This window comes from Ambystoma mexicanum, chromosome 4p (genome assembly GCF_040938575.1).
Source record: "Ambystoma mexicanum isolate Mex_15411 chromosome 4p, UKY_AmexF1_1, whole genome shotgun sequence".
Classification (NCBI taxonomy): domain Eukaryota; kingdom Metazoa; phylum Chordata; class Amphibia; order Caudata; family Ambystomatidae; genus Ambystoma; species Ambystoma mexicanum.
Window position 1 is genome coordinate 178,290,753 of NC_090927.1, and position 24,562 is coordinate 178,315,314.

A 24,562-nucleotide genomic window follows, 5' to 3' on the forward strand; every position below is an offset into this window, starting at 1 on the left:
CTATGTGTTACCAACGTCATCCTACGTGCCAGGCTACAAAAATCTATGGTTACAAGGCATAAATTAGTTTTCAAAAATTGATTAGCCGAGTTTGCTAATTAAAATGTTTTTGATTACCAAACACACCCATTTGATTAGCAATTTTGCACTAATATTGTTAATGTCACCGGATGTTATTTGTACCCAAGACATGAAATGAGCAACAATACAGCAGTTTTGATTACCTCTGAAAAAAGACATTTGTGAGAGGAGTCGGGCCTTGCAAATTCGTTAAATTTCAGCTAGACCTGCAGGTCAGGTAACTTAGTTTACCTATTCAACCTAAGAGAAATGCACTTGATCCATAGCAACAGGACAACACATTTATAATGCGATTTCCGTAAAATGGTGCATGTCACTACAAACCCACTTTATGTTTGGCACACTGCTGCCACCCAAGCCAGTCAAGTCAAGCCATGCCCAGTGAAACTTTTATTTGACATTTACTGCAAACAAAGTAGATGTTAAATAAAAGTTTCAAACAGCACTTGTAAATGCTACTCGCCCTTCATAAAATCTACTCGACTGAGTGGGCGAAATGACTTTGCGAGCCATAGATGAGTGTCTGTAAAATGTAAAAGCTTAGCTGAATGAATGGACAAATAAATAAATATGATAAAAAGGCTCTGAACACAGTTTGGCCAGCTGTCTCCTGTAGGTGGTAATATATAATACATTCATAAAGCAAAGCGAGCTCTAGAGGTTAACTACAGTGTTTGGTATTGCAGTAGATCTGTAGATCTACAGACTGTATGGAACTATTGGTCACTACTTTTTGTAAGCATTTAGCTCACTTTGTGTATTTATTATGTAAGAGGAGAGAAAGAGACTAAGCAGAACTAGGTGGAATATTGTAGTTTGTGGTCATCTCACTTTCAGGGTACCTGGTATAAAGTAATAGGGTGATGATATAGAATGTCAAGAGGTATGGGTTAGATCACGGGTTGAGCACCAGTTGCAAGATGTATGCAACCTGCAAAAGCATTTGATCATGTGATAATGACATTTTCAAAAGTTCACTTGTCAACATGATGCATTGAAACTATGAAATTCAGATACTCTATCCTACACTTTGCTGTCAAGCATGGATCGGTGCAAGGTTTTACAGTCTCAATACTGTAATTATGTATTATTTAACAACTTACATTTTAGGAATGGAATTGCATGACTGTCTTTTTAAAAGATATAATGTTGACACATACTTTTCTTTGCCAGACAGGATATAAAAAGCTTAATAAAAGTATAATCACAATTACTTCTGGTTTGCAATTATTTGAAAAACAAATTCTTGCACGTCTACACATGCATTTGGCATTTAAGAGTAGAGAAGTGGATTACTGCTGCACTTTCCCTCCATTAGCACTTGAAGTGAACAGAGAATAGAGGGTGAAGAGAGCACCAACGGCAAGAGAGGAATGCAGGGCTAGCTGTGCTGTCATTGAAGAGGGCAATTTAATTAGCTAATTTTGCTACACAAGTGTTCATTCGATTAGCAAAACTACAGAATTGCATAGCAAATTGCTATGCGACACTGCTTATTTTATGCCTTGGGTTATGGGCGATAGGCTCTCAGTGACTCATCGAAGTAAATGTTCTATATTAGTATGTGATAATGAGTGAATATAATTGGTTACTTAACATCAGGTGGGGCAACAAAGCCCTTTCCTAAAAATGACCTCTTTGAACGTCACTAAATGTACGACGTCCCATTGGTTACGCAAACTATAGGACCCTCGAGTACACGGTCCTCTACAATTGGTTGGCTTCTAACTTCCATCAGTGCTTTTCCATCTACGTCTAGCAACATGCATGCTGGCCGTCCAGGTGCTGGTGAGCTTACCTTAACCATAGCTTCCCACCTATTGGCATATCAATCCATCATCACCTCAGTGGTCTACTGTCAATTAGGCTTTGAAGCTCGTCATTGAGTTTGTTCTTAGCTCTAAGAAATTCAGGGAGTGAAGGCACGCTCTGCCCTCGTGCGTAGGTGTGACCATCTCGTTCGTCCAGCTTCATCCTTCCACGTGACTGGAGACCATGAAATCGAGCCTTTCGTGAATTTAAAATACTATTTTTGAATAGACCTCTGACATCTTTGTTGTTTTGTTCATGCCGACTGAACAGAATTTCTGTTCTTTCACACGATTTGTATCCAATGTCAGTTTGCTCCGGTTTGATAAGACCATGGCTACTTTGGCTTATCCAACTTTGCCTTCTGAGATTCATTTTATTGATTCAAGCTGCTTTTTTACTGCGACACACTGAAAATGAGGCCTTTTTGTTAAAGTCCAGCACTGCTATAATGCGTAGTGGAAACATCCATCCTTTGCATGATCATTTGCATATATGTATATATTGGTTCTTGCCGCAATCTATTCACTATAAAGCTAGCCTCATGATTGCTTCGTCTGCTTGTGTTTCTCTTGCAACTATACTCGTGTAAAATGACTTGATATCTTCATTGTTACTGTAGAATAAGCTTCTTCACCTTGATCCCACGATGTCACTTATCCTCAATACGTTCTTAATGTCTTATAGAATATCTTCATTCTCTTATATCTCTGCATCCTTTACGTACGTCAACTTGACTCAGTGTGACGTGACCATTCGTCTTTCCCGTTCATTTGCTCTGCTTCCTCAGGAATCTCATTTAAACGACCATCATATTTCCTTGTATGCAGGTATGGTTTCCTCAATGGGAATCTTGATTATAGGATTCTCCTAGGTATTGGTATCTTCAATGGCACTGCATGGTTTTCAAATCTGGCCTTTGTCGTTATAACTGTTCAGTGTGTGTCTCATACTCTGGTTCCCAACATAGAGGCAATATGGACGAGACGGTTGAGGTGGGGTATTTGGCTCCTCCTCTACACGCCCGATCCACCTTGGGACCTGCTTCTGCAGCGACCCTGGTGGATTCAGACTTGCTATTCTTGACCTTGTTCTGGACCCCCACAGAAGAGGCACCCTCAAAGGACTTAGAAGACCGCTCCTCGGACTAGCCAGTCCTGGATGAGGCATGCCCCTGCTCGACGCAGAGGCTTTAGCTTTAATCCACGCCGCCAGCCTACTGTGCCTGCCCTTCGTCGTCTTCTTGGAGAACCCCAGGCATATCTCGCACTCCGCCTACTTATAGTCCGGGTGCAGGCAGGAGAGGCATTGTAGGTGCTTTTCTTCCACAAACACATTCCATAGCCCGCACTTGGTACAGGGCTTGAAGGAGGGACCTTCCCTCCTTCTCTACCATCATGTCGGAGGGCGCAAAGTAGGCCTGATGGCCTTCTGGAAACTTAGACGATCTTCTCCCTTGAGGGGCACTGAAATTCACTGACAATGGATCCCCGCTGTCGGCAGATGGAGAAAAAAGCACTCAGGCTCTTTTGGAACAAAAATAGAAGCTTTTTTCCATCGACAAAAACATAGAATTAGCTTGCAGAGCAAACTCAAGGACTCCCAAAACTGAAGTGTGCAGTAAAAATCTGAAGATGGCTGCCAGAGGAGGGGCTTAGAGAGAGGGCTGTCATTGGATGGGGGCAGTATGACCCAGAGGACAGTGATTGGTTTAAAGGAGAAATACAGTTTGTAAGTGAAAGTTAAACTGTTTTGTCTCTTACTGAGGATTCCCAGCCGGACGATGGGAAATATTCATGAGCATGTGAACCCATGTTAGACCCCATGCTGGAGAAAAACGAGTTACAAGCGAAATCCACAATTATTGAATACTGAACTGAATTAAAACTTTGCAAACAAACAGAATCAAGACCTTTTTAGAGCTAAAGAGGGAACTGGACCCTATATTCAAGCAAACCATTATATGCTGAGTTCTAACGTGAATAGAACTTTAAAGAACAAGCAAACTACTACATGTTGTGTTGCAAACTGAAAATTACTTGGAAGAATAAACAAATAAAACCTGAAGTCTGATCTATAATGAAACTTTAAACTTAAACAACAGAAAGAAATATAATTTCCAACTTGTGTGAAAGCTACAAGCTGCCAGAGCAAATATTTAAAAATGGAAACAACGTGACTGTGAAAATTAAAATAAAGAAGACAAGGATATAGTCTTTTGAACTGTGTTGTTTAACCAAATTATACCTTGGGCAAGGGAACCCTTGAGATCTGAGACATTTGCTGAAGTGAGGACACAATCTCAAGGTTCCCTTGTGTTTTGTGGCCTGTAACTTGGGGAAGGGAACCCTGAGTATTAGTTAAAACATTATCTTCTTGAATCCAAGGAGGGTAACTTGAAGACTTTTTGTGGAACTGCTTTACACTTGAGGAAGGGAGCAGAAAGGAAGCTGCGAGCTGGAAGAAACTCAACATTTGTATTGAACACTGTTTTATTTTGGTTACTGATATCCCTACACAGTGTTCATATATAGTTGGGAGGGCAAGCATAAGTTTTGGACACAGAAAGATTCCTAAGTTGAACTCTTTGAACCTTAGCATAGGGCAAGTTAGGCGTTAAATCATCCTGACATATAAAGTAAATAAAAATGTTTGAACTTGAAGTATGCTGTCTGTGTCGTATTTCATGATGCCTTCACAGTACTCAAAGCACCATATTCTAAGAACTTGGTTCAGGAATGACAAACTCTTCTTTTAGAGGCCGAGTTACAGTATACGTTAGCAAGGGATTTGGACACCGGACCTGCAATGACCCAAAGAAAACAATATACGAATAATGAGCCTTCCCAAGAAGGTGAGCCGCCAACCAGGAGCAGAAACAATGACAAAGAAGGCACCAGTAAACTGGTGGAAGCCAATCAAACGGATCAGATTGCTCAAAATCCAAAACGGGACCGCTCACCAGCAGAAAACAGTCCCATGACAGTGAAGGCAGCCAAAGATGGCCCAGAAGAAGAGAATGGCCCTAAGTGAAAAGATATTTTTCTAAAGATCTATTCCAAAACAAATCTATTTAGAAAGACTGCTACGTGACCGCACGGAGCAGTCTTTCTAAATCGAACTGCCACGCCCCTGTCGCACACAAGTGCGTCCAGGGGCTGACAGGTTCAGCGGATCCCGGAAGCACAGGACGAGGAGAACCGGTAAGTGTGTGGGTGCGTGTGTTGTGTGTATGTATGTGTTTTGGATTAGGGAAGTCTTGGTTGGAGAGGGGTGAGGCAGGGGGTGAGGTAATAGTACGGGAAAGTGAGGGGGTTGGCGGTGAAAATCTCCTGAATTGTAAAAAGAAAAAGAGGTGGTTCTGTATGAAAAGACCTCATTATTAAAGGTCTCGGGATAAACGATCAAAAGAAATAAAAATCGGTCTTTTAATCATGAGACCTTAGTAATGAGGTTTGTTCACATAGAACCAAAGTGCATAGATGCAGTAGCGGTTTCCCATTCCCTTCTGGATAATAGAGGCTTCCAATTTAGAGGTACTAGTGCTCGGGAGGATGCATCTCGAGCCTAGAGCAATACCAACCAGGAAGGACAATAGGAGAATATCCAACCCCTACTTATTCCAATCTCCTAGGGAAGTCTCCTGATTTGAGCAATTGCATTAGGAAGTTTGGAAATAGAAAAAGTAAGGCCGAGTAGACCTCTCCTGTTTGGGTTGAACTCCACTTTTCCATTTCATTCTGAAATCCAGATTAACACTCTGTGAATCATGTATTGCTGTGTGAGTGTTCTACTACTCCCTCCTTTGCCCATACAGAAATCTATTTGTTAGTGGAAATGCCTGGGGTGATCCGAACACTTTAACAGAGAGAATTCGCCACCCAGTGCAATTTACTGCCCCCATGTGCAATATTCTCTTGTGGAATTTAGCACCAGTGGAGACAAATATTTATGTTCTATTTGTTTGTGATATGGCTTAACATGTAAACCTTTCACTAAATGTTTAATACACATTCTCAGAATTCATTCATAAAACATCATAAAATGAATACATAAAATTGTTCCTCTAACAATACACTATGTTTGCCTAGAAATCTATTGAATGCTCTAATTAAAAGAAACGTGATAACCTGCCATAAATCCAAACCAAAGCTCATATAAATCTCAGTTCTGAGAATCACAGTAAAGAGTTAGAAGTTCCAAAGTCTCCAACTGGCCACACAATTTACAAAGATGGCAATGTAATTCTTTGGGCACATTTCTTCCGGAGCCCACGATTTCCAAAGTAGGTATCAAATGTAGTCAATATCTCAAAATAGGCAAATATATATATGTATGTAACAATCCCCATTTTTTCTGAAGCAGGGTATAGTCCTCTTGAGTGGATATTTACAAATCATAGATTAAGGGCCTCATCACGAGTTAGGCAGTATCCAGCCGTATTACCGCTGGAATACCGCCTGGGCTAATAGCGTTACCGTCAAATGGTCCGGCGCTATTAGCAGTAATGGGTATTCCTCATTCCCCATTGGGTCCATCTGACCCAATGGTGCATTTTCAGCGCAATGAGCGTGCGCTAATTGCACCTGAAAATGGGCGTTAAGTTGGTGCAAAATGCTGGCAGGGTATGGGGTGGGAGGCACTACAAAGAGTTCATAGAATCAATGTAAACGTAAACGTAAATACTCGTTCCAGCAGATTTAGTACAATCAATTAATTAAATTTCAGGTGCAGCAGGGCAAATCACGAGGCCACTCGAGATCAAAACACAGAGAAAGCTGAAGGAGTGCCCGGTTTCAGACCTGGAACTTCACCCTCCTTTAATGGCTGGATCTTCCCAGTAATATTCGTCCTATGTTAATGTTAATGGTTAAAGGTGTTTGTACCCCGCTCCGCCACCAACAGAGTTGGTCCCCCGGCGCTCTATAATGAGTAATCAATCTCTCATATATAAAGATGGACCTACAGACTGTCTCGTGCACTAGCACTCCCTTCCACCCGGACACATTATTGGAAAGAACAACACTTCTCTTCTAACACAGACCTTCAAAGATTTTTACAACCGGATAAGTGGGGTTGGAGAATCAGTAACCAAACCATAAACCGGGTTGAGCACAGATACAGAATTTGCTGTGCTGTTTGGTGTACATTTCTGGGTTATTTGCCCTTATTTTCTGGTAAATCAGGAAAGAGTACGTCCCCAACTGATGGCAATAAGGAGAAAGTTATGAGAACATGACTGGCTTAAGACTAGCATCATCACGCGTTGGGTGGTAGCCCTTAAATGCAGTGGTAACCCTATTACCGCCACATTTAACAGTCTGGCCAATCACGTGTCTGCCAGCATTTACCGAAAAAGCATCAGACATACATCGGGTGTTACAAACCGATAACCCTGTGTTGCACTCCTAATGGGATAGAATCCCCTATGTGTTTTAATAGCCAATCGTGAGACGGGATCTCCCAGCAATCGAAAGACACCCTCACATTGGTATGCGTGAAACTCTTCAACAAAACAGGGTAATCTATTTTCGTAAGATATATTGACGATGTGTTTGGCATATGGTCTGGCCCGGAGGACGAACTGGCAGAGTTCTTTCAAATGATGAATAACATGCACCTGCGTATTCAATTTACCACCCAGACCAGTAAATCCAAGATCAATTTCCTGGATGTGGAAATCTATGTGAAAAACGCTAACCTTGAAACCAGGATATTCAGAAAGCCAACTGACAGAAACAGCCTCCTGTTAGCCACTAGCTTCCACCCGCAGAGGACAATTGAGAGTGTTCCGCTAAGTCAATTCCTATGTTATCGCAGGAACATTTCAGAGGAATCAGAGTATGCGAGACAATCGGTGACTCTACGTCACAAATTTAGGGAGAGGGGATACAAACCGGCCTCGATCTCCAGGATTGAAGAGAAGGTGACAAATGTTCAGAGGGACACTTTGCTCACGACCAAAGTCAAGAACAAAAAGGACAGTTTAGTATATGTGACAACACATTCTAATCAAAGCAGAAAAATCAGGAACATCATTCACAAGAACTGGCCAATGCTACAAATGGACCCTGAAACTCAATCCCTCTTTCAAGAGCCTCCTATATTTGCATATAGAAACAGCAGAGCTCTCAGGAACAGCCTTATTCGGGCCGAGACAGGAGTGGACCATCCAATGACTACACGGCACAAGGGTACACAACCCTGTTACAATTGCCAGCACTGCAGTAATCTTCTTTTGGGTAACACAATCTCACATCCACACACGGGCAAATCTATCATACTTAAACACTCCTGTACGTGCGACTCAACGAATGTTGTATATGCACTCAAATGCCCCTGAGGTCTGTATTATGTGGGGATCACTACGAGGAAAGCTAAGTTGAGATGGCCCGAACACAAATCAAACATTCAAACTAAAAGTTTGAGATCACCAGTGTCAATGCACTTCTTTGAAGCTAGACACTCAATTGCCCAATTGAGATGCATTATCTTGGAACAAGCGCAAGTGGGCCCAAGAGGGGGTGATGTGCATAGACGCTTGTTACAAAGAGACATTTTCTGGATTGATTTACTGGACTGTCTAACCCAAGGGGCATGAACTGCGAATTTGATCTGATGTGCTTTGTCTGATATTATGTTATTCCTATGTTTGTTTTTATTGAAAAAATGTTAACTTCAAGTTATGGTTGATTTTATACATGCAATATCATCTTGCTCTCTTTTTTCTCCATATGTCCGTTTCTCAAATTAAGCCCACGGGCCACACCTTAGCCACCAATCATACTAACGACATATACCAATGAGCCCCCACTTTATCCAGCCATCCAGACGGTCGGAACGCAGGTCCTGTCCTGCACCTGTTCTATGATCGGTCTGGCTGAGCACCACTAATCACGAGTGTGAGGTGGGGCACCACGCAGCCTCGTTCTTGGCTGCGGTGGTGCCCCTCCTCACACCCCCTACACACACACTTTCCTCAGGCCATTCACACTCTCTGTTTGTGTGCATCGGCCACAAACTATCTTGAGATTTCTAGATAGGCTCAGCAGCCGGTATTGAGACCTTTCTATCCCATATGACAGTCATACCTGTGTACCTCCTCGGCAGCAGGTGATATCTAATACTCATACCTTACATAGCAAGGTCAAACTGTGTTTACACGGCTTACTTACCCGGTTTTGGAATTTGATCTCCCGTGGTTCGTCTTTTCCCAGCCAGACGCGGCACTCTGCAGCGCCTTGGCTGATGACGTCGTTGCCATGGCGACCCACTCGCGCTACAAGTCTCCCTTGGATCCGAGGTTACGAGTACTAGAGAGTGTATTGGCTAGTACTGGGATGCATAGCATATACTGAAATATTAGTGGGCAGTTGAGGCGTGATAAGAGCCCTTTTATCGATATTGTTTACCGATCGTCCTCCGTATGCCCCTACCAACGTGGCGTCGATTGAAGCATTGCGCATGCGCGCCATTGCCATGACGACCATTTAACAACTCGCAGTCACGAGCCGCGCGTCTGACTGACGGACGTCTCGTGCACAGCGACTGTTCTGCGAATGTAGGTAAGATTGTTGGAGCCAACTGACCAGCCTTAGGGGGTGTGCTCTTTATAACAATGCCATACGCACCTAATGCGCATTATGACTTCTATTCGTGAATGACACAGATGTCGACTCTAAACCTATGATGTCTCATTACATCTCACTTTCCTTATCAGACCTTGCTAACTTTCCTGAGTTGGACTGCATATGATTTAGAGAGACATACCTTCGTTACTAACTTCATTTCCTCAGTAATTCCATTTTTTTGATTGTTTACAGCACACACACTGTGTGACCGACCTCCAAACAATTCACTCACACCCGGGGTGACCTTTATTCGCCTCTGGACGTGGTGAGTGACGCTTCTGCTTTCCTTTCTAGAATGCTTTGAGAATACAAACCTAAAGTATCATAAGCTGACATTGACTTTCTCGCTTACTATACAGATTGTAGCAAATGATCTCTAACTTCAACATTAAGGTTAGTGCCTGTTTTTGGTGTTCAGTACTACCCTTATCATCTATAATTCCCAATGAGCTAATTCGTCTATTTACATTTCCCTAGGAATACCTATTAAAGTTCGAAGGAACTTCACATTTCCTGCCCTGAAGATGGATTCATCTGAATCCGAAACGCGTTGGCACTTGATCACATCTAGGAGTGTATAGGATACAAGTACTATTGTTATCCTTGAATGTGAACTATTGTATGTTTTGTTACAGACTATCCATTCTGTTGGATGCTCTACACACTGTTTGTTAACTTTGAATTTGAATTATCGTACGTATTGTACATTTGCATCAAATGAAGAGTTCTTCGATGCTGTCTGTTAACTTTGAGTTTGATACCTTATCCAACTGTATGTTTGAGACTTGGATTTGAACTGATTTACTTTTCATTTATCCTTTGTAATGTGTTTGAATACCTTGTGATATATAAAATATATGTGTTGTACACCTGTAGTGTGAAGGTTCTTGGTGGCTCTTGAACAAACTATATCAGGTGGATATCTTTCCATTTAAATACATAGCTTATTTCTACTATGAACACATATAAGTACTAGATTACCCTGTTTTGTTGAAGAGTTTCACGCATACCATTGTGAGGGTGTCTACCGATTGCTGGGAGATCCCTTCTCACGATTGGCTATTAAAACACATAGGGGATTCTATCCCATTAGGAGTGCAACACAGGGTTATCGGTTGGTAACACCCGATGTGATGTATTTTTGATGCTTTTTCGGTAAATGCTGGCAGACACGTGATTGGCCAGATTGTTAAATGTAGCGGTAATAGGGTTACCACTGCATTTAAGGGCTACCACCCAACTCGTGATGATGCTAGTCTTAAGCCAGTCATGTTCTCATAACTTTCTCCTTATTGCCATCAGTTGGGGACGTACTCTTTCCTGATTTACCAGAAAATAAGGGCAAATAACCCAAAAATGTACACCAAACAGCACAGCGAATTCTGTATCTGTGCTCAACCCGGTTTATGGTTTGGTTACTGATTCTCCAACCCCACTTATCCGGTTGTAAAAATCTTCGAAGGTCTGTGTTAGAAGAGAAGTGTTGTTCTTTCCAATAATGTGTCTGGGTGGAAGGGAGTGCTAGTGCACGAGACAGTCTGTAGGTCCATCTTTATATATGAGAGATTGATTACTCATTATAGAGCGCCGGGGGACCAACTCCGTTGGTGGCGGAGCGGGGTACAAACACCTTTAACCATTAACATTAACATAGGACGAATATTACTGGGAAGATCCAGCCATTAAAGGAGGGTGAAGTTCCAGGTGTGAAACCGGGCACTCCTTCAGCTTTCCAGAGTTCAGTCCACTGCAGCTGGCTTCCATGTTACAGCAGAAATAATGGGGAAATGCTATAATTTGCATTCATTGACAACTGGTCATATGGGGAACTGGGATTTACAGCACAAAGCTGTAAATACCAGTTCTTCAGGGCTGGTTGATCTGTTAGTAGTGTCATGAGACGGGACAAGAGCACCCCCCAAAAAAAGAAATTCTCTCTTACACATGAATATTTGGTCTTCAAAGTGTTTGAGTAGAGTAGCAGTTTAACACAACATATTGCACCATCCAGCAAGATTTCTGTAATCTGGCCCCCAACTCTTTATCTCAGCCTGCAGGTTCCTCTTTCCATTTTTACTTTTTATATGAATGCAGATTTGGAAACTAAAGCTGTGGACCTTTACATTTTTGTATGGAAAGTCCATCGTGGATTGGGACCATACAGGCAATTATCAGAAATGAAAAAGCAACTATATGCCCCAAAATTCTATTGCTCAAAACTTTTGACTTGCTGGATGGATATGGATGAAATTTTAGAAAACATAATGTTTATCAAGTGCCCCACAAACTTCAAATACAATACATTATACAAATGGAAAAGGTATAAAGGAAGCAAAACACCAGAGTTGTCACGTCATTCAATTTCCAATACAGAAGAAATGTATTTTTTGAACAGCTGTAATGTGAAAACCACTGGGCAGATTTGGACCAAAGAAGACACAACGTGGGCGTTGACCTAATCACCCTGACTGATTTGGGGTAAATCCAACCAGTAGCACATAAAATATTTGACAGAGACATGGGGGTGCCCCCCAGCGCCCTAAACCCTTTATATATCTCAGCCTTGGTGCTTTACAACAGAGGGACTTTTCAGAAAAGAAAATTCACCATTTTTATTTAGCTTGATTTTGTGCATGATGTAATTAGTGACGCCATCAGTGATATCATCATTGTGGTCATATGCAGCAAAACAGGGGACGCCTAGTTAAAGTGGACTTGCTTGAAACGCGATTTCTGAATTTCAGGAGTTTTGTTGCATTAAATATGATCACCTTAACTCGCTCTTAACCAAGGTTTTTTCACTGAATATGTTTGTGTAGCACAAGATGAAGGCTGCACTCCAGTACTCAGTATACCTGGCAATGGTGGTGTTCTCCTTCAAGCGATTTCAAGCTTCATGGTCTCTTCAGGAAGGCAGATGTTGATGATTAATTCATGGCCCATCAGTGCAGGAAATTCGGGTCCTTGTAGTTGTATGGTGCTAGAGCAGATATTCCCCCATTACTGTAGTAGCAGAACCTCAGTTTGGAGGAGGGGGAACTGAGAGTGCAACATTCTGAACTGGGGTAGAGTGGCCCCGGTGCTGCTTTTGTAGAGTCCGGATCTCCCAAAAGGAAATGTAATAAACAGGAATGTTATGGATGGTGGTTTTGATGCTGACATATAAAAATGCAGTTTTATGTAGATTACCAGAATCACAAATTGTTGATGAAGTATTTTTGTCCCCGACTTACTCTAGAAAGCCCCCATTAAGTTTCCTAACTTGGGTCCTCATTACAGGTTTGAACGGGCAATTTTTGGCAGTAATCCCGTTACTCTTTTGGGCATTAATACAATTACAACTGATTTTCCCACACTGCCAAACACCATGTTTGTCAATACAAAAATTGAAGTATTAACAGTGGCAGAATTACAGCTCATGGTAAATGCAAAGTAAATCCCCTCGTGGAGCCCTATGGACTCTAAAAAGTGGGATGTATACCACCTTACAATCCAGCAACAATTCCTCCGGACTGAGCAGCAGTAACAGTAAATGAGTTTGGAGGTAATTCCGCAGAATAATTGTGGAATTACACCATACTCATAATGAAGCCCTCTTTTATGATAATTGCTGTAAGCAGCTTGGGGCCAAATGCTCACTGCATGGTTCTCGGAATAATTCTGTTCATATTTCAGTACTCAAAATTCAAAAAGGATTCTTACGGTCCTACGTTCGTGCATAATTATATCATTTATTTTTATTTCCATTTTGCAATTTCGACTGGACTTTTAAGGAAAAGTGCTCTGCTTCAGTACTTTGAATAAAATGTAAAAATAAGTGTCTCGGGAGGATAGCTCAGGGGCAACGTGCTCGCCTTGGAAGCAAGACAACAAGGAGCAACACGGGTTCGATCCCCGTGTCCGTGCTTAGAAACCGTTATAAATAACCTATCATATGATATGATATGGCATTTATAGCGCGCCTATACACAAGTGTTTCAAGGCGCGACGAGGCAAGGGAGGGGGAACAGACTGTAGATAGTAGGCGATCCTACTAGGCCAGGTGTCATTTTCAGCAAAAACACATCGAAAAATATAATGGGGATGTAACATCGTCGGACCTCATCCAGAGTACCGACTCCCGCCTGTGGCATAGCAAAGCTGCTTTGAGAACAGAGCAAGTCTACCATTTGCGCCCGTTGGCCACACCCAATGGAGGACAGACCTTATAGGGAACTGGGATTTAAGCTGGAAGGCATCAGCTGTTTGGGGTAGTTGATGGTCTGGGCAAGCACACCCCTCCCAAAAATAAAACTTGATGTACACTTTGAACAATCCTGTTTTTGTTTTAACAGCAAGATTTATTGGGCAGCTCGGGTGATTCGGGTCACTGCGTTGGAGTTGGGCAGCGCCCTAGTGATGTAGACAGGGTAGGGCCTTAGCGGGCAAGGCCTGCCCAAAATCTGTAAATGCCCACTCAGCAGCACTGTGTGGGCATTTACATATGTCAATGTCACTGTGCAGGACCCAACCACATTGGCTTCAGGCCCCACTTGTTAGACAATCCTGGCTACGCCTCTGATTAGTAAAAACGATGTTATTGCAGTTCACAGTTTGGCCTGTTAGCGACTACTCTTCAGCAGGAAAAAAGAAACAACACAAACTACAAAGAGGTTCATTGAATTCTCAATCACAACCAATTAGCCACATCCCAGCTGATCTGGTCCAGAAGACCTAAAAAGGAGCATATTGATCATCTATTGTAATACGATGGGGAGTTAGTTAAATAAGTAAAACAACGCCCATGATAATGGGAACACGACACACGTCACCAGGAGTAGATAGCCATCGTCAAGTGCAATGCAATGCCTTGCGCAATTTTTCACCACTCGATTCAAAGAACACAGATAAGCCGTTTAACACAACAGTTTAACTTGCCCCGCTCAGAGAGTGTTCTGTAATCCGGCCTCCGCCCTTGATCTCAGCCTGCAGGTTCCTCTTTCCAGCTTTACTTCTTATATTAATGCAGATTTTGGGGCTATAGCTGTGGGCCTTTATCTGCATGGAAACCCCCCTCTTCTGTTCTGTTCCTACAGGAGTAATTTGATACCAATCGCTAGGAGCTTTCTGGGACACCGTGTAAGTGACGGTACAGATGCTTCGGAAACTTTTTCCCTAAATGCCATCACCTTTTCTCTGTTTCCATTACCATTCTCCTCCTTCCTCCCCATTTTAGCGCTCCCTCCTGTTCGCCATTTACAGGCGCCTTATAAGAGCACAATTCTCCTCTCTCCACACTTGCACTTTCTTCATCACTTTCTCCCTCCCTCCCTCCCTCTCCATTTCTGAAGACATCTTCTCTTCTGCTCCATTCATGAGCACTATACTCGTCTTTCTGCCTCCCTTCTCAGGCCTTGTAGCTCCCTCCTCTTTACTGTTCAGCCCAGAGTTCTTCCGAATATCTTTTCTTCCCGGTGTGCGTGTTATGAATGCAATTTTCAGTCTGTGAGAGAGGGGGAGAGAAAGAGAGAATGAGAGAGTGGTGTGTGTGCGCACGTGTGGGTGTGTGCACGTGTGTGTGTGTGCATACACGCTCGTGTGTGTGGTACGTGTCGGTCATGTCCCTCCATCAGTGTTTTCTCTCTCACTGTAGCCTACTTGTGTCCATTAGGAGTTACATTTAGACTCTCTGGGTAACGTACATCTATGACTTGCCCTCTGCCTGCTACCTACTAGTATCTAACTTGTCAATAAAGACATTTAGATACTACTTCACTTGTAACCATGGCATCTACATCTGCTATTGTAACATCTTCCTTCTGTTTCTCTATTGTTTTCCAAGCTTCCTACCTCTCACTTTCCTTCATCGTATTCTCGCCTGTCTCCCCACTCCTTCTCCCCATTAATTTCCATTCCTAACCTCTCTCCTTCATCTCTTTTTGTTTATTCATTGACATTTGTTAGGCACAGAGATCACATGGCTTCAGATCCCTACACAGAACCAGCAGACAGTTAAAGGGCACGTGTATCGCCTCTCACTGACAGGAAGTTGATGGGCACTATGGAGCTCATTTTCATGTGCGCGTAACATAAAGAGAAGGCACAACCGCCTTGCCTGAGGTTTGTACGCCTACCATTCACACCACGCCGCATTTTCCCCAATTCGCATTGGCGGAGATGAACAGTGGAACGCAACTTGCCGCTCCCTTCCTTTTCGCCATACAAATGTCACAGCATTTGCGTCTGCGTGCATTTTTATGCGGGTGCAAATGCTGGGGATCCCTATGGCACGCGCTGGATTTTGCACCAGCAAAAAGCCTACGGATCCCATAGTAAATGCAGCCTGCCATGTGTACGGAAGAGTGCAAAAGTGCAAGGCAAAAGGTGGAGCACATGCATGTACGCCACCTTTTCGCCTGCACCTTTGCACTCCATTGAGCAAATGACCAGTATCTGGCAGGGGGGACCTGCTTACGTGGAAGTGTACGCATAACGGGTCTGCGTCGCCGAATGACAGGACTCATGAAAATGATATTCCATGAGGTGGGGACACTGTCTTCAATAAGATGCTTGCCAGCTCATATGCCTATGGGGATGCCAATGTGGCGAAGGATCAACAGAAAGTAAACACAGATCATATGGGATACATTACTCACCGTAATCGTATTTCTGATGCTTGTATCTGCTTAGATTCACATGCTGTGCATAGGCCGACATCTAGTGGAAGCTGCGGAGTATTACAGTTTGTTTTTCGAAACTCTGAGTGGATCCGGCATAGACCTCCATGGGCAAAATGGTCTTTTCACAACAACACAGAAGAATGGAAGCAAAGAGTGTCAGCATGGGGTACACTATAAAGTGTTTCAAGGGCCTACCTATAGGATTACGGTTCTTCCCTCGATTCTAGGATGTAATTCACTGTCTCAGGGAATGTAGCACCCAGCACACTTCTTAGTTTAAAGTCACACCCTTAGGGATATAGAGCAGGGCTCTATTCTTGGCGCTTGGATCCGAGGGATGAAGAGTCCTGCGCTGGTTCTTGACCAACACCTAACTAAAGAGCTGACTTCACATGTAGGGTTTGATCAAAGTTACTCAACGGCTCAGCAAGTATGGCCCCATCGTAACACAGGTCTGTTTGTAAGGTATCATGTGCCCATCTGAGATACTGGCATCTCATTGAATGAGTTAGTGCAAATCTCTATGAATCAGGCCAGTACTGATCATGCATCACCTAAGTACCACTGTTCTTGGAAAGATGTGTTTTTGAATTAATTGAATAAGAGCTGACTCCTGAACCAGCGGCCACTGACACTAGAACCTATGACAGATTATCCATCATTTCCTCCTGATAATCAGCTGTAATCAAGCCTGATGTCGTAATCTGGTGGGTATAGATGTAGTCCAAACACAGACCACCAATCGCAAACACAGACCAGATGTGAGCCACTTTAGTATGAAGACCAGGTAAGCTTTATTGTACATATATAAAGTTACAGCAGCTCCACATACTCTTTAAGTATATACATCAGAACCTTGAGCACTCCAGCTGAACCCCCCAGCTGACTCATTCAGAACTCTCATCAGCAAATTCTAATCAACATTATCCTAAGCCGTTAATCACTCCATGCACAAACATTCCATAGCATACATAGACGGCCAGCAGGACAGGATAACATGCATGCTTCACAACACCCGAGTAGATAAAACACTTCTTCCTTTCGAGGTAGTCAGTCAGTGGTAAATTATGGAGGTTCCTTATAGGCTTCCAAGGGAACACTCCGGTCAAAGGTTGAAGCCACATGTTAAGAGTTAGACTTGTGGAGCCAAAACTCACATGTATAATGTAAAATTGGTCATTTATAATGCGCTTAATACCAAAGAGGTTTCTAAGGGCGGACCCGGGATTCAAACCTGTATTGTTCTGAGTCATCTTGCTTTAAAGACGAGCGCGTTGCCACTGTGCTATACTACGCGTGCCTATACTACACGTGCAAAGCATTTATGGACTGTGCATTACTAAGTAACACAGTTTGGACTATAAAGTTGTACTTGACGTACATTGCAGGAGGGCTGCATACTTAGATTAGTTGTTTCAGCATAGAGGATAGGGTACGACCCAGTGCAGATGAGAAACAAGCATGGCCATTTTGGAAGTTACTCTGCGTGCATAATGAATACACAAATCAGAATCAAACCACTAATCCCGCAAATGTGGACAGAAACATCCTGCTGGAATTCAGCTCATGGGCAGATTTAAAAAAATAAACCGAGAAGGCAGGAAGCAAATCATACCCAGTACTTGCAAGTGGCCTAGTCATTTAGTTATATCTACAAGAGCAACATGTGCTGGACAATCGGCAAACCTTAGACCCGAGACAAAAAACATAAAAAAGGTATGCTGCCTGCGTAAATGACTTTTGTAATAAAGAGTGTCTGTTCTTAAAGAGAAACATGCAGGGCAATGATACACACAGGAAAGTATAATGTCCTCTCTCTATGCATACCTCTGACAAACACCCACCTGTCCTCTTTCTATTGTTGTTGTGGGTAGCGTCCCAACCTGTGAATTGGAAGGCGGGGTAACCGCTTTGGCGCATCAGTATCGAGCTGAACATTAAAGAGTGTAGAGCTACATTAGAGTCTCCAGTGTCTTTATTACTGCGCCATCATTATCCCTGTCATCATATTTGTATCCGCAACCGCGGATTGCACATTGGCGACAAGGAAGTCTCATCCACTGTGCCTAACAGGAAGAGAATTGGTGCCCCCTTGGGTCAGCGCAGCCTCGCAGGAAGAGTAATGGTGCCCCATTGGGTCTGCACACTGGCATCCTGCGGCCCATCGGCCTACAGCACGCAGCTGTAACATGGCACCAGGACACATAGTTTCCCCAGCGCATGCACATACTGCACGTTGGCAGCCCTGGACAGCCCTGTACAACCTTAAAAGAATAGTTCACTCAAACATTTTATTGGCTCATAACCGCAGCATTTATAACGTTGTATTTATGTTTGCTGTGGCTTCAGCTTTGAGTCTCCTGCGCTCCCCCGATATGGGGGTGCCCAGGAGACTCAAAGCTGGAGCCACAGCAAACATAAATACAATGTTAAATGCTCAGGTTTTCTTTCTACGTTCCCGGGCTCCCCGGCTCCCCGGGCTCCCCGGCTCCTCCGAGCCAGAGGAGCCCGGGAAACGTAGAAAGAAAACTGCAGCATTTACAAATACAACAAGGTTGTATTTCTGACTGCTGCGGATTTCGCTTTGAGTCTCCTGGTTTCCCCCGGAGGCCAGGAAACGCAGAACAAAAACCGTGGCATTTACAAGTACAACAACGTTGTTGTATTTATGATTTCTGTGGTTTTCCAACCACGGCAATCACAAATACAACAACGTTGTATTTATAATTGCTGCGCCTTCACTTTTTGCCTTTCATCTTACGTTTTCTGTGCTTCACTGGGCTTGGGGAGCACCGAAAACATAAAATGAAAGTGAAGGCAGCCTCCTCCATGTACAGCTCTGCTCTGGCTGCAGTAAGCAAAAGCTCCGAGTAGGGGGCTTTTGCTGCTTGTTTAGTGCCGTCAGGCAGAGCTTAACATGAGCTGAGTAGGCTGCCTGAAATGACAAAATGGATGCTCCCATGTAAACGCTTTGAGCCTTGTTTGCTCAAAACTTTACATAGGAACTTTTTTTAACAATATGTTTAATGTATGTTTTTATTATTGCCCATCGTTTGGGACAATGACATTTTTGAGTGAACTATTCCTTTAAGGCCACATACTCGCGTCCGGTCCACCAGCACGTGAAGCAACATTCTCACTTGCACCGCCATGGAGGAAAGCCGTTCATTTTGGCCACAACTCGTGTCCCACGTATTTTCAGTGCATCGCCACAGGGGAATTTCAGGGGCATAACAGAAGCAGTCAACTTCAGGAAAGCACGTGGTTTGGCAGGCCCATAGGGACAACGCAACCACCAATATAGGCATGTGTAGCAACGAGCATCTACAAACCCACATATAGGTGAGAGCTGCATTCAGTCTTGTGTGCTAGAAGTTAATCACCATGTCAGATAATGAGGTGGCAGCAGCTCACGTAGCCCACCAGCCAGTTCATCCCCTCGCAACCATGCACCCAGGGAGGAGGGAGGATATGAATCCTTACAACTCCAGGCTATACAGCCTTTTGACATTTCAAACACAAGCAGCCTAGACCCAAGGTGGAACAGGTGGCTCAAACAATTGTATATCTGCATCGATGGAAATGACGTCAGGGAAGAACGCCGGCTCCGAGGCATACTGCCACACTCGCTAAGCCCCATTGTGAGAGACATTGTCTTTGAAATGCCAGAAAACCCGACTGACACTTTTCAAGGCATAATTGACTCAATGAATAATTTTTTTTACCCCGGAAAAAAACGTAGATTACAAGCGCCACATTTTCCACCCATCTATGCAAGACAAAGGGGAAAGCATGGACAACTTCGTCATGAGACTGAGAAAAAGGGCGAAATATTGCGACTTCGACCGCTATTCCACAGAGGAAGCTCTAAAGTTACAAGCCATTGAAGGATGTGAATCACCCGATTTTAGAAACTATTGCAGAAAAGCAGGACCCTTGAGCAAATACTTCAAATAGCCAGAGCAGACTCTGTGACAAGTGTGGAAGGGAAAACCACTTCCGCTCGGTGTGCAAAAACCTCAAGTTCTTCAAGACAGTCGAGAGTAACAGAGACACTAGACGGCGAGAAAGCCATCATCCGAGGCGGGAAAGTCCTCGACCAGGAACCAGTGCCCAGCAGACAAAGCTCACACAGCAGAACAAGAGACTCAGCTCACATGGACAGGCGGCACAACGACAGAAGAGGAGATACTGAGAGTTCCAGATAGAAGAGTGAATCATAGAGACGTGCACCGCGACAGAAACTCAGATACCTGGAAGCTCTGCCGAGATGGAGGCACGAGTCTTCTTCATCGTCATCGAGTGGTGATCGGAAAAGAGGATACGTACACACCATAGGAAATGCCACAGCAACCCATTACAGCCCTATCCTGCTTTTGCAAATCAATAGACCGTCATGAATTCCTAATAGGAACCAGAGCTACGGTAAATGTCATCAACGAGGAGACCTACAAGTCTCTCAGTTACAAGAAAGAACTAAAGAGGACGGACACCGATATACATCCATATGGGACTAATACACTGCAAGTGAATGTTCAAGGCCACGTGTACATACAAAGACAAAAGCCTGACGATCATAACATATGTAGTCAATGGTGAAGTTCCAGGTGGAAGCATTCTCAGCTTCCGCTCGGCCATCCAGTTGGGCCTGGTGCATATGATGTATCAGATCATTTTTTTTTTGCAAAGGTAGCGGGCGCCCCTCTCTCGAAAGAACAGACTTGATAACCTGTTCAGTGGTTATTAACCACTTGAGAGTTCGCAGCCACTGCTTTTACTCACTGTGCCTTACACAGATGGGAAATATCCATTTGCATATCAGTCTTTGTCCTGCCCAGGGGCAGTCCAGCACCGAAATGCAATGGCAATTCCAACCTGAACGAGAGTACCACCAGCAACCCCATACACGTGTTTCACCCTTGTTGGGGATCATCAGTGAGGTGAAGCTGATGCCTCTCTAAGCACAGTGAGAGGGAGACCACGTCTGGTTGCCCCCAGGAGACCTAGGGTTACCAATCCCGGGTTCCTTGAAAAATAGTTTTGCAAAGGTATGTATCAGATCATGTCTGCCTACACGACCACCCCGAAAGAGATGATGACGAAAATGTTCCTGTCACTATTCAATGGTGTCGGAAAATTAAAAGGAAAGCAGATCAAGTTGCATATTAATACTTGCATTCAACCGATTGCCCAACATTACCATGGAATACCCCTCAACATTCAGAAGCATGTGGAGGACGAGAAACAGTCTCTACTAGATCAAGATATAATTGAACCAGCATCGGGACCCACTCCTTGGGTGTCCCCCATTGTGCCCATACCAAAAAAGGAAAATAATACAAGCCTTCGAATTTGTATGGACATAAGGGCACCCAATATTGCAATAGAAAGAGAGTAGCATTGACAGACATGATGCGCTTGCTGCATGGGGCAAAAGTATTTTCCAAGCTGGATTTAAATAAAGGCTATCTATCAGCTCGAACTACATCCAGACTCTCGTTATATAACCGCTTTCTCTACACACTTAGGGCTTTTCAGATATAAACAAATTAGTTTTGGGGTATCTTCCAGGCATAGATTTTTCAAAACGAGATACACCAGATCTTCAAACACATCCCTCATTGCCTGAACTACAGCGATGATATTTACATTTTTGGAGCAACACAAGAAGCACACGATGGCAAGATCAGGAGGGTGTGTATGGCACTAGAAGAGGCAAATTTAACACTGAACGCCGACAAGTGTGAGCCCATGCTATTTTATTATTGCAAACTTTATAAATGTTGTTTATAGGAAATTTGGGCCCTCATTATGAGTAGTGGATTTATCGTTATTTTTACCACACCTCCATATCCCGAGTTGGATACTGAACCAGAGGAATTTCCACCATCACTTGACTACAGCTAAATTGCATTCTTGGCTGATCCCAAATGTTGACATAGAGAGATCCGAATATATATGTAACCTGGGGAGACAGTGAGGAGGGTATGTTACGCTTGGGAGATCACCACTTGACACATTGAGTATCTGGGGCTGTCACTAGTAGAGGGTTGAGGAGGGGGTTCTTGAATGCCACCCGGGGTCCTGCAGCATCCCATTATGATAGTCACAGTAAATATGTGAACCGGTGCATGTCACTCTGAGGACAGCGCATATCTCTTCGCAGGTGAGATATGCCCCCCTATAGAAATCTGGATATATCACTCTGTTGGTCGCATTATATCACCCTGTGAGCCTAGATGTCACCCTGAGGGTTAGGATACGTCTTACAACATTTCAGGGCATGTCACTTTGGTAAAGGACATGTCACTGGAGTCATAACTTGGCAGTTTGTTGACAGAGACCTTTCACTTTACAGGTTATTAAGTTGACACTCTGGGGCTCGAGGGGCAACGTGCTTGCCTTGGAAGCAAGACAACATGGAGCAACACAGGTGCGATCCCCGTGTCCGCGCTTAGAAACCTCTGGGTATTAAGCGCGTTATAAATAACCAATCATATCATATAATCAGCAGGTCAACCTGTGAGTGAGGGTATCCCTTCTGTGAGGGTCTGTCGCTCTGAATGCCAGAAGACAACACTCTGTGGATTAGGTGTCACTTTGAAGAGTTTTAAGGCATGTCTGTCTAAGGTACCCATGTCACTCTATGGGAACTCAGCTAGCCTTATTGAGCATAGGTGTGTTCCTGTAGAACCAGGACATGTCACACGGTGGGATCAAGAGATGCCCATTTGTGTGTCAATACATTTCACTCAGAAAGCTCATAGTCTGTGGCTCGGTAGATTGATGCACCTGTTACGGGAATAATTTTTGATTTCATGGTCACAGGTTCAAACCTTGACAGCTGCCATCAAGCTGTCATCCTTCAGGGATCAACAAAATGAGAGCCATTAAGGTAACAATAAACATGTTGTGGATCCATAGCGCTAAGCTGCATGCGCTCTACGAACACACCTGCAGCTAAATCAGGAGAGGTCACTCTGTAGATCCGAATAGCGTGCGTGCGTGTGTGTTTGTGTTGCGCCAGGGCGCTCATAGGCTATGCAGGGCATGTTACTCTGTCTATCAGAGCACAGGGCGGAGAATGGATGCTTCCCTTCTTACCTCAGGATTTGCCAGGGCTGATCGTCACGCGTCAGGCTGGCCGAGGCCTGTGGGCGCAAGAGGAGCACCCCTCCGAAATCAAAAAGCACGGCTCGTGCCCTGAGTGCCGCCATGGTCAGGTGTGGCAGGCTGCATGCACTGTGCCGGGGCAAGGTGCACGCAGGGGGCGGGGCCAGAGCCACATGGCCAGGCAGAGAGGGCGTGGCCACTGTCAGAGTGAGAGAGGGAGGAAAGAGTCAAAGGGGCGCGGCTAGAAGAGCAAATGTTATGAAGTTGTGCAACTGTCAGGTGTAGCGTAAGAAATGTCATGTGACCAACAGGCAGGATCAGCTGTGAGGTGAACTAGAGGGGCGAGAAGCCGGAGAAGGATAGGCCAGAGTGGCAGAAAAAGTACAGCGGGGGGGGGCAGTACAAGAGTTTGCTGCATGGGGGGGGCAAGGCAATTAACCGAGCCCTACGTCAGTTTCCATCCCGGAAGCGGAGAGTGCGTTTAAAACAGTTAACTAATCTGCCGTTCATTTCTGTCCTCTGTATGCCCGTGTCTCCCCTGACCCGAATGCAAAGTTCAAACAGCCTGCAATACATTACGCGCGTTCAATGGCAACGTAACTCAACAGCCTGTATAGTAGATAAGAGAAAACTCAAAAGGCGAAAGAGCAGCAGTTACAACAGCGCCACACAACTATCACACGTTACTGTGACCAAATACAGCAACACGAATAGGAGCCAGTGCAGGAATGATAATGCGAAGAACTTCTGGGAACGCTTGCCCCACTGGAGTCCTCGTGTGAGCGATGAGCCGGGGCTAAAGTTGTAGTCCTTGCTGCAAAGCCGGCCCATGGATTTACGGGCCCTTTGGTGACAAAAGATGTGTGGGGTCCCTCTTATTTGCATCACAGAAAATGATGTCACAGAATGAGTTTTTAATATCCATGGGAATCAAATACACTTTCAGTATATGCACTCTTAAGTATTTGGCAATATCAAGAGAGGGCTTATTTTGCATCTGAATCATTTGTAGACGTGTCTAATTTTGGTGGTTAAGACTCATTGAGATACATTGATTTCCCCAGGAGCACACATGTTATCCATTTGCTAAGCCAGAATTTGAGAGCAATCTGTAATCCTTTTTTTGCATGCCAGCCAAAAACACCCCAGGGGATGACATCCGCTCTGTGGAAAGTGGGTGGATGCTTTCTACCCACATATGCCCTCAACATGTACCCTGAAAATCAGCACAGGATTAGGCAGAGCAACACCTTCAGTCCAACAACCTCT

The 24,562-nt window shown here is 44.0% G+C and overlaps 1 protein-coding gene across 1 annotated transcript in view; it reads right to left on the reverse strand.

The window, feature by feature from the left end:
- EPHX2 (epoxide hydrolase 2) overlaps positions 1 to 23,547 on the reverse strand; it is a 1,142,911-nt gene extending 1,119,364 nt beyond the window's left edge. The window contains exon 1 of the mRNA XM_069605642.1: positions 23,285 to 23,547. Coding sequence (XP_069461743.1) covers positions 23,285 to 23,397 — 113 coding nt within the window. The 5' untranslated portion in view covers positions 23,398 to 23,547. The remainder of the gene's footprint in view (positions 1 to 23,284) is intronic.
- Between the last annotated feature and the right edge of the window lie 1,015 nt (positions 23,548 to 24,562).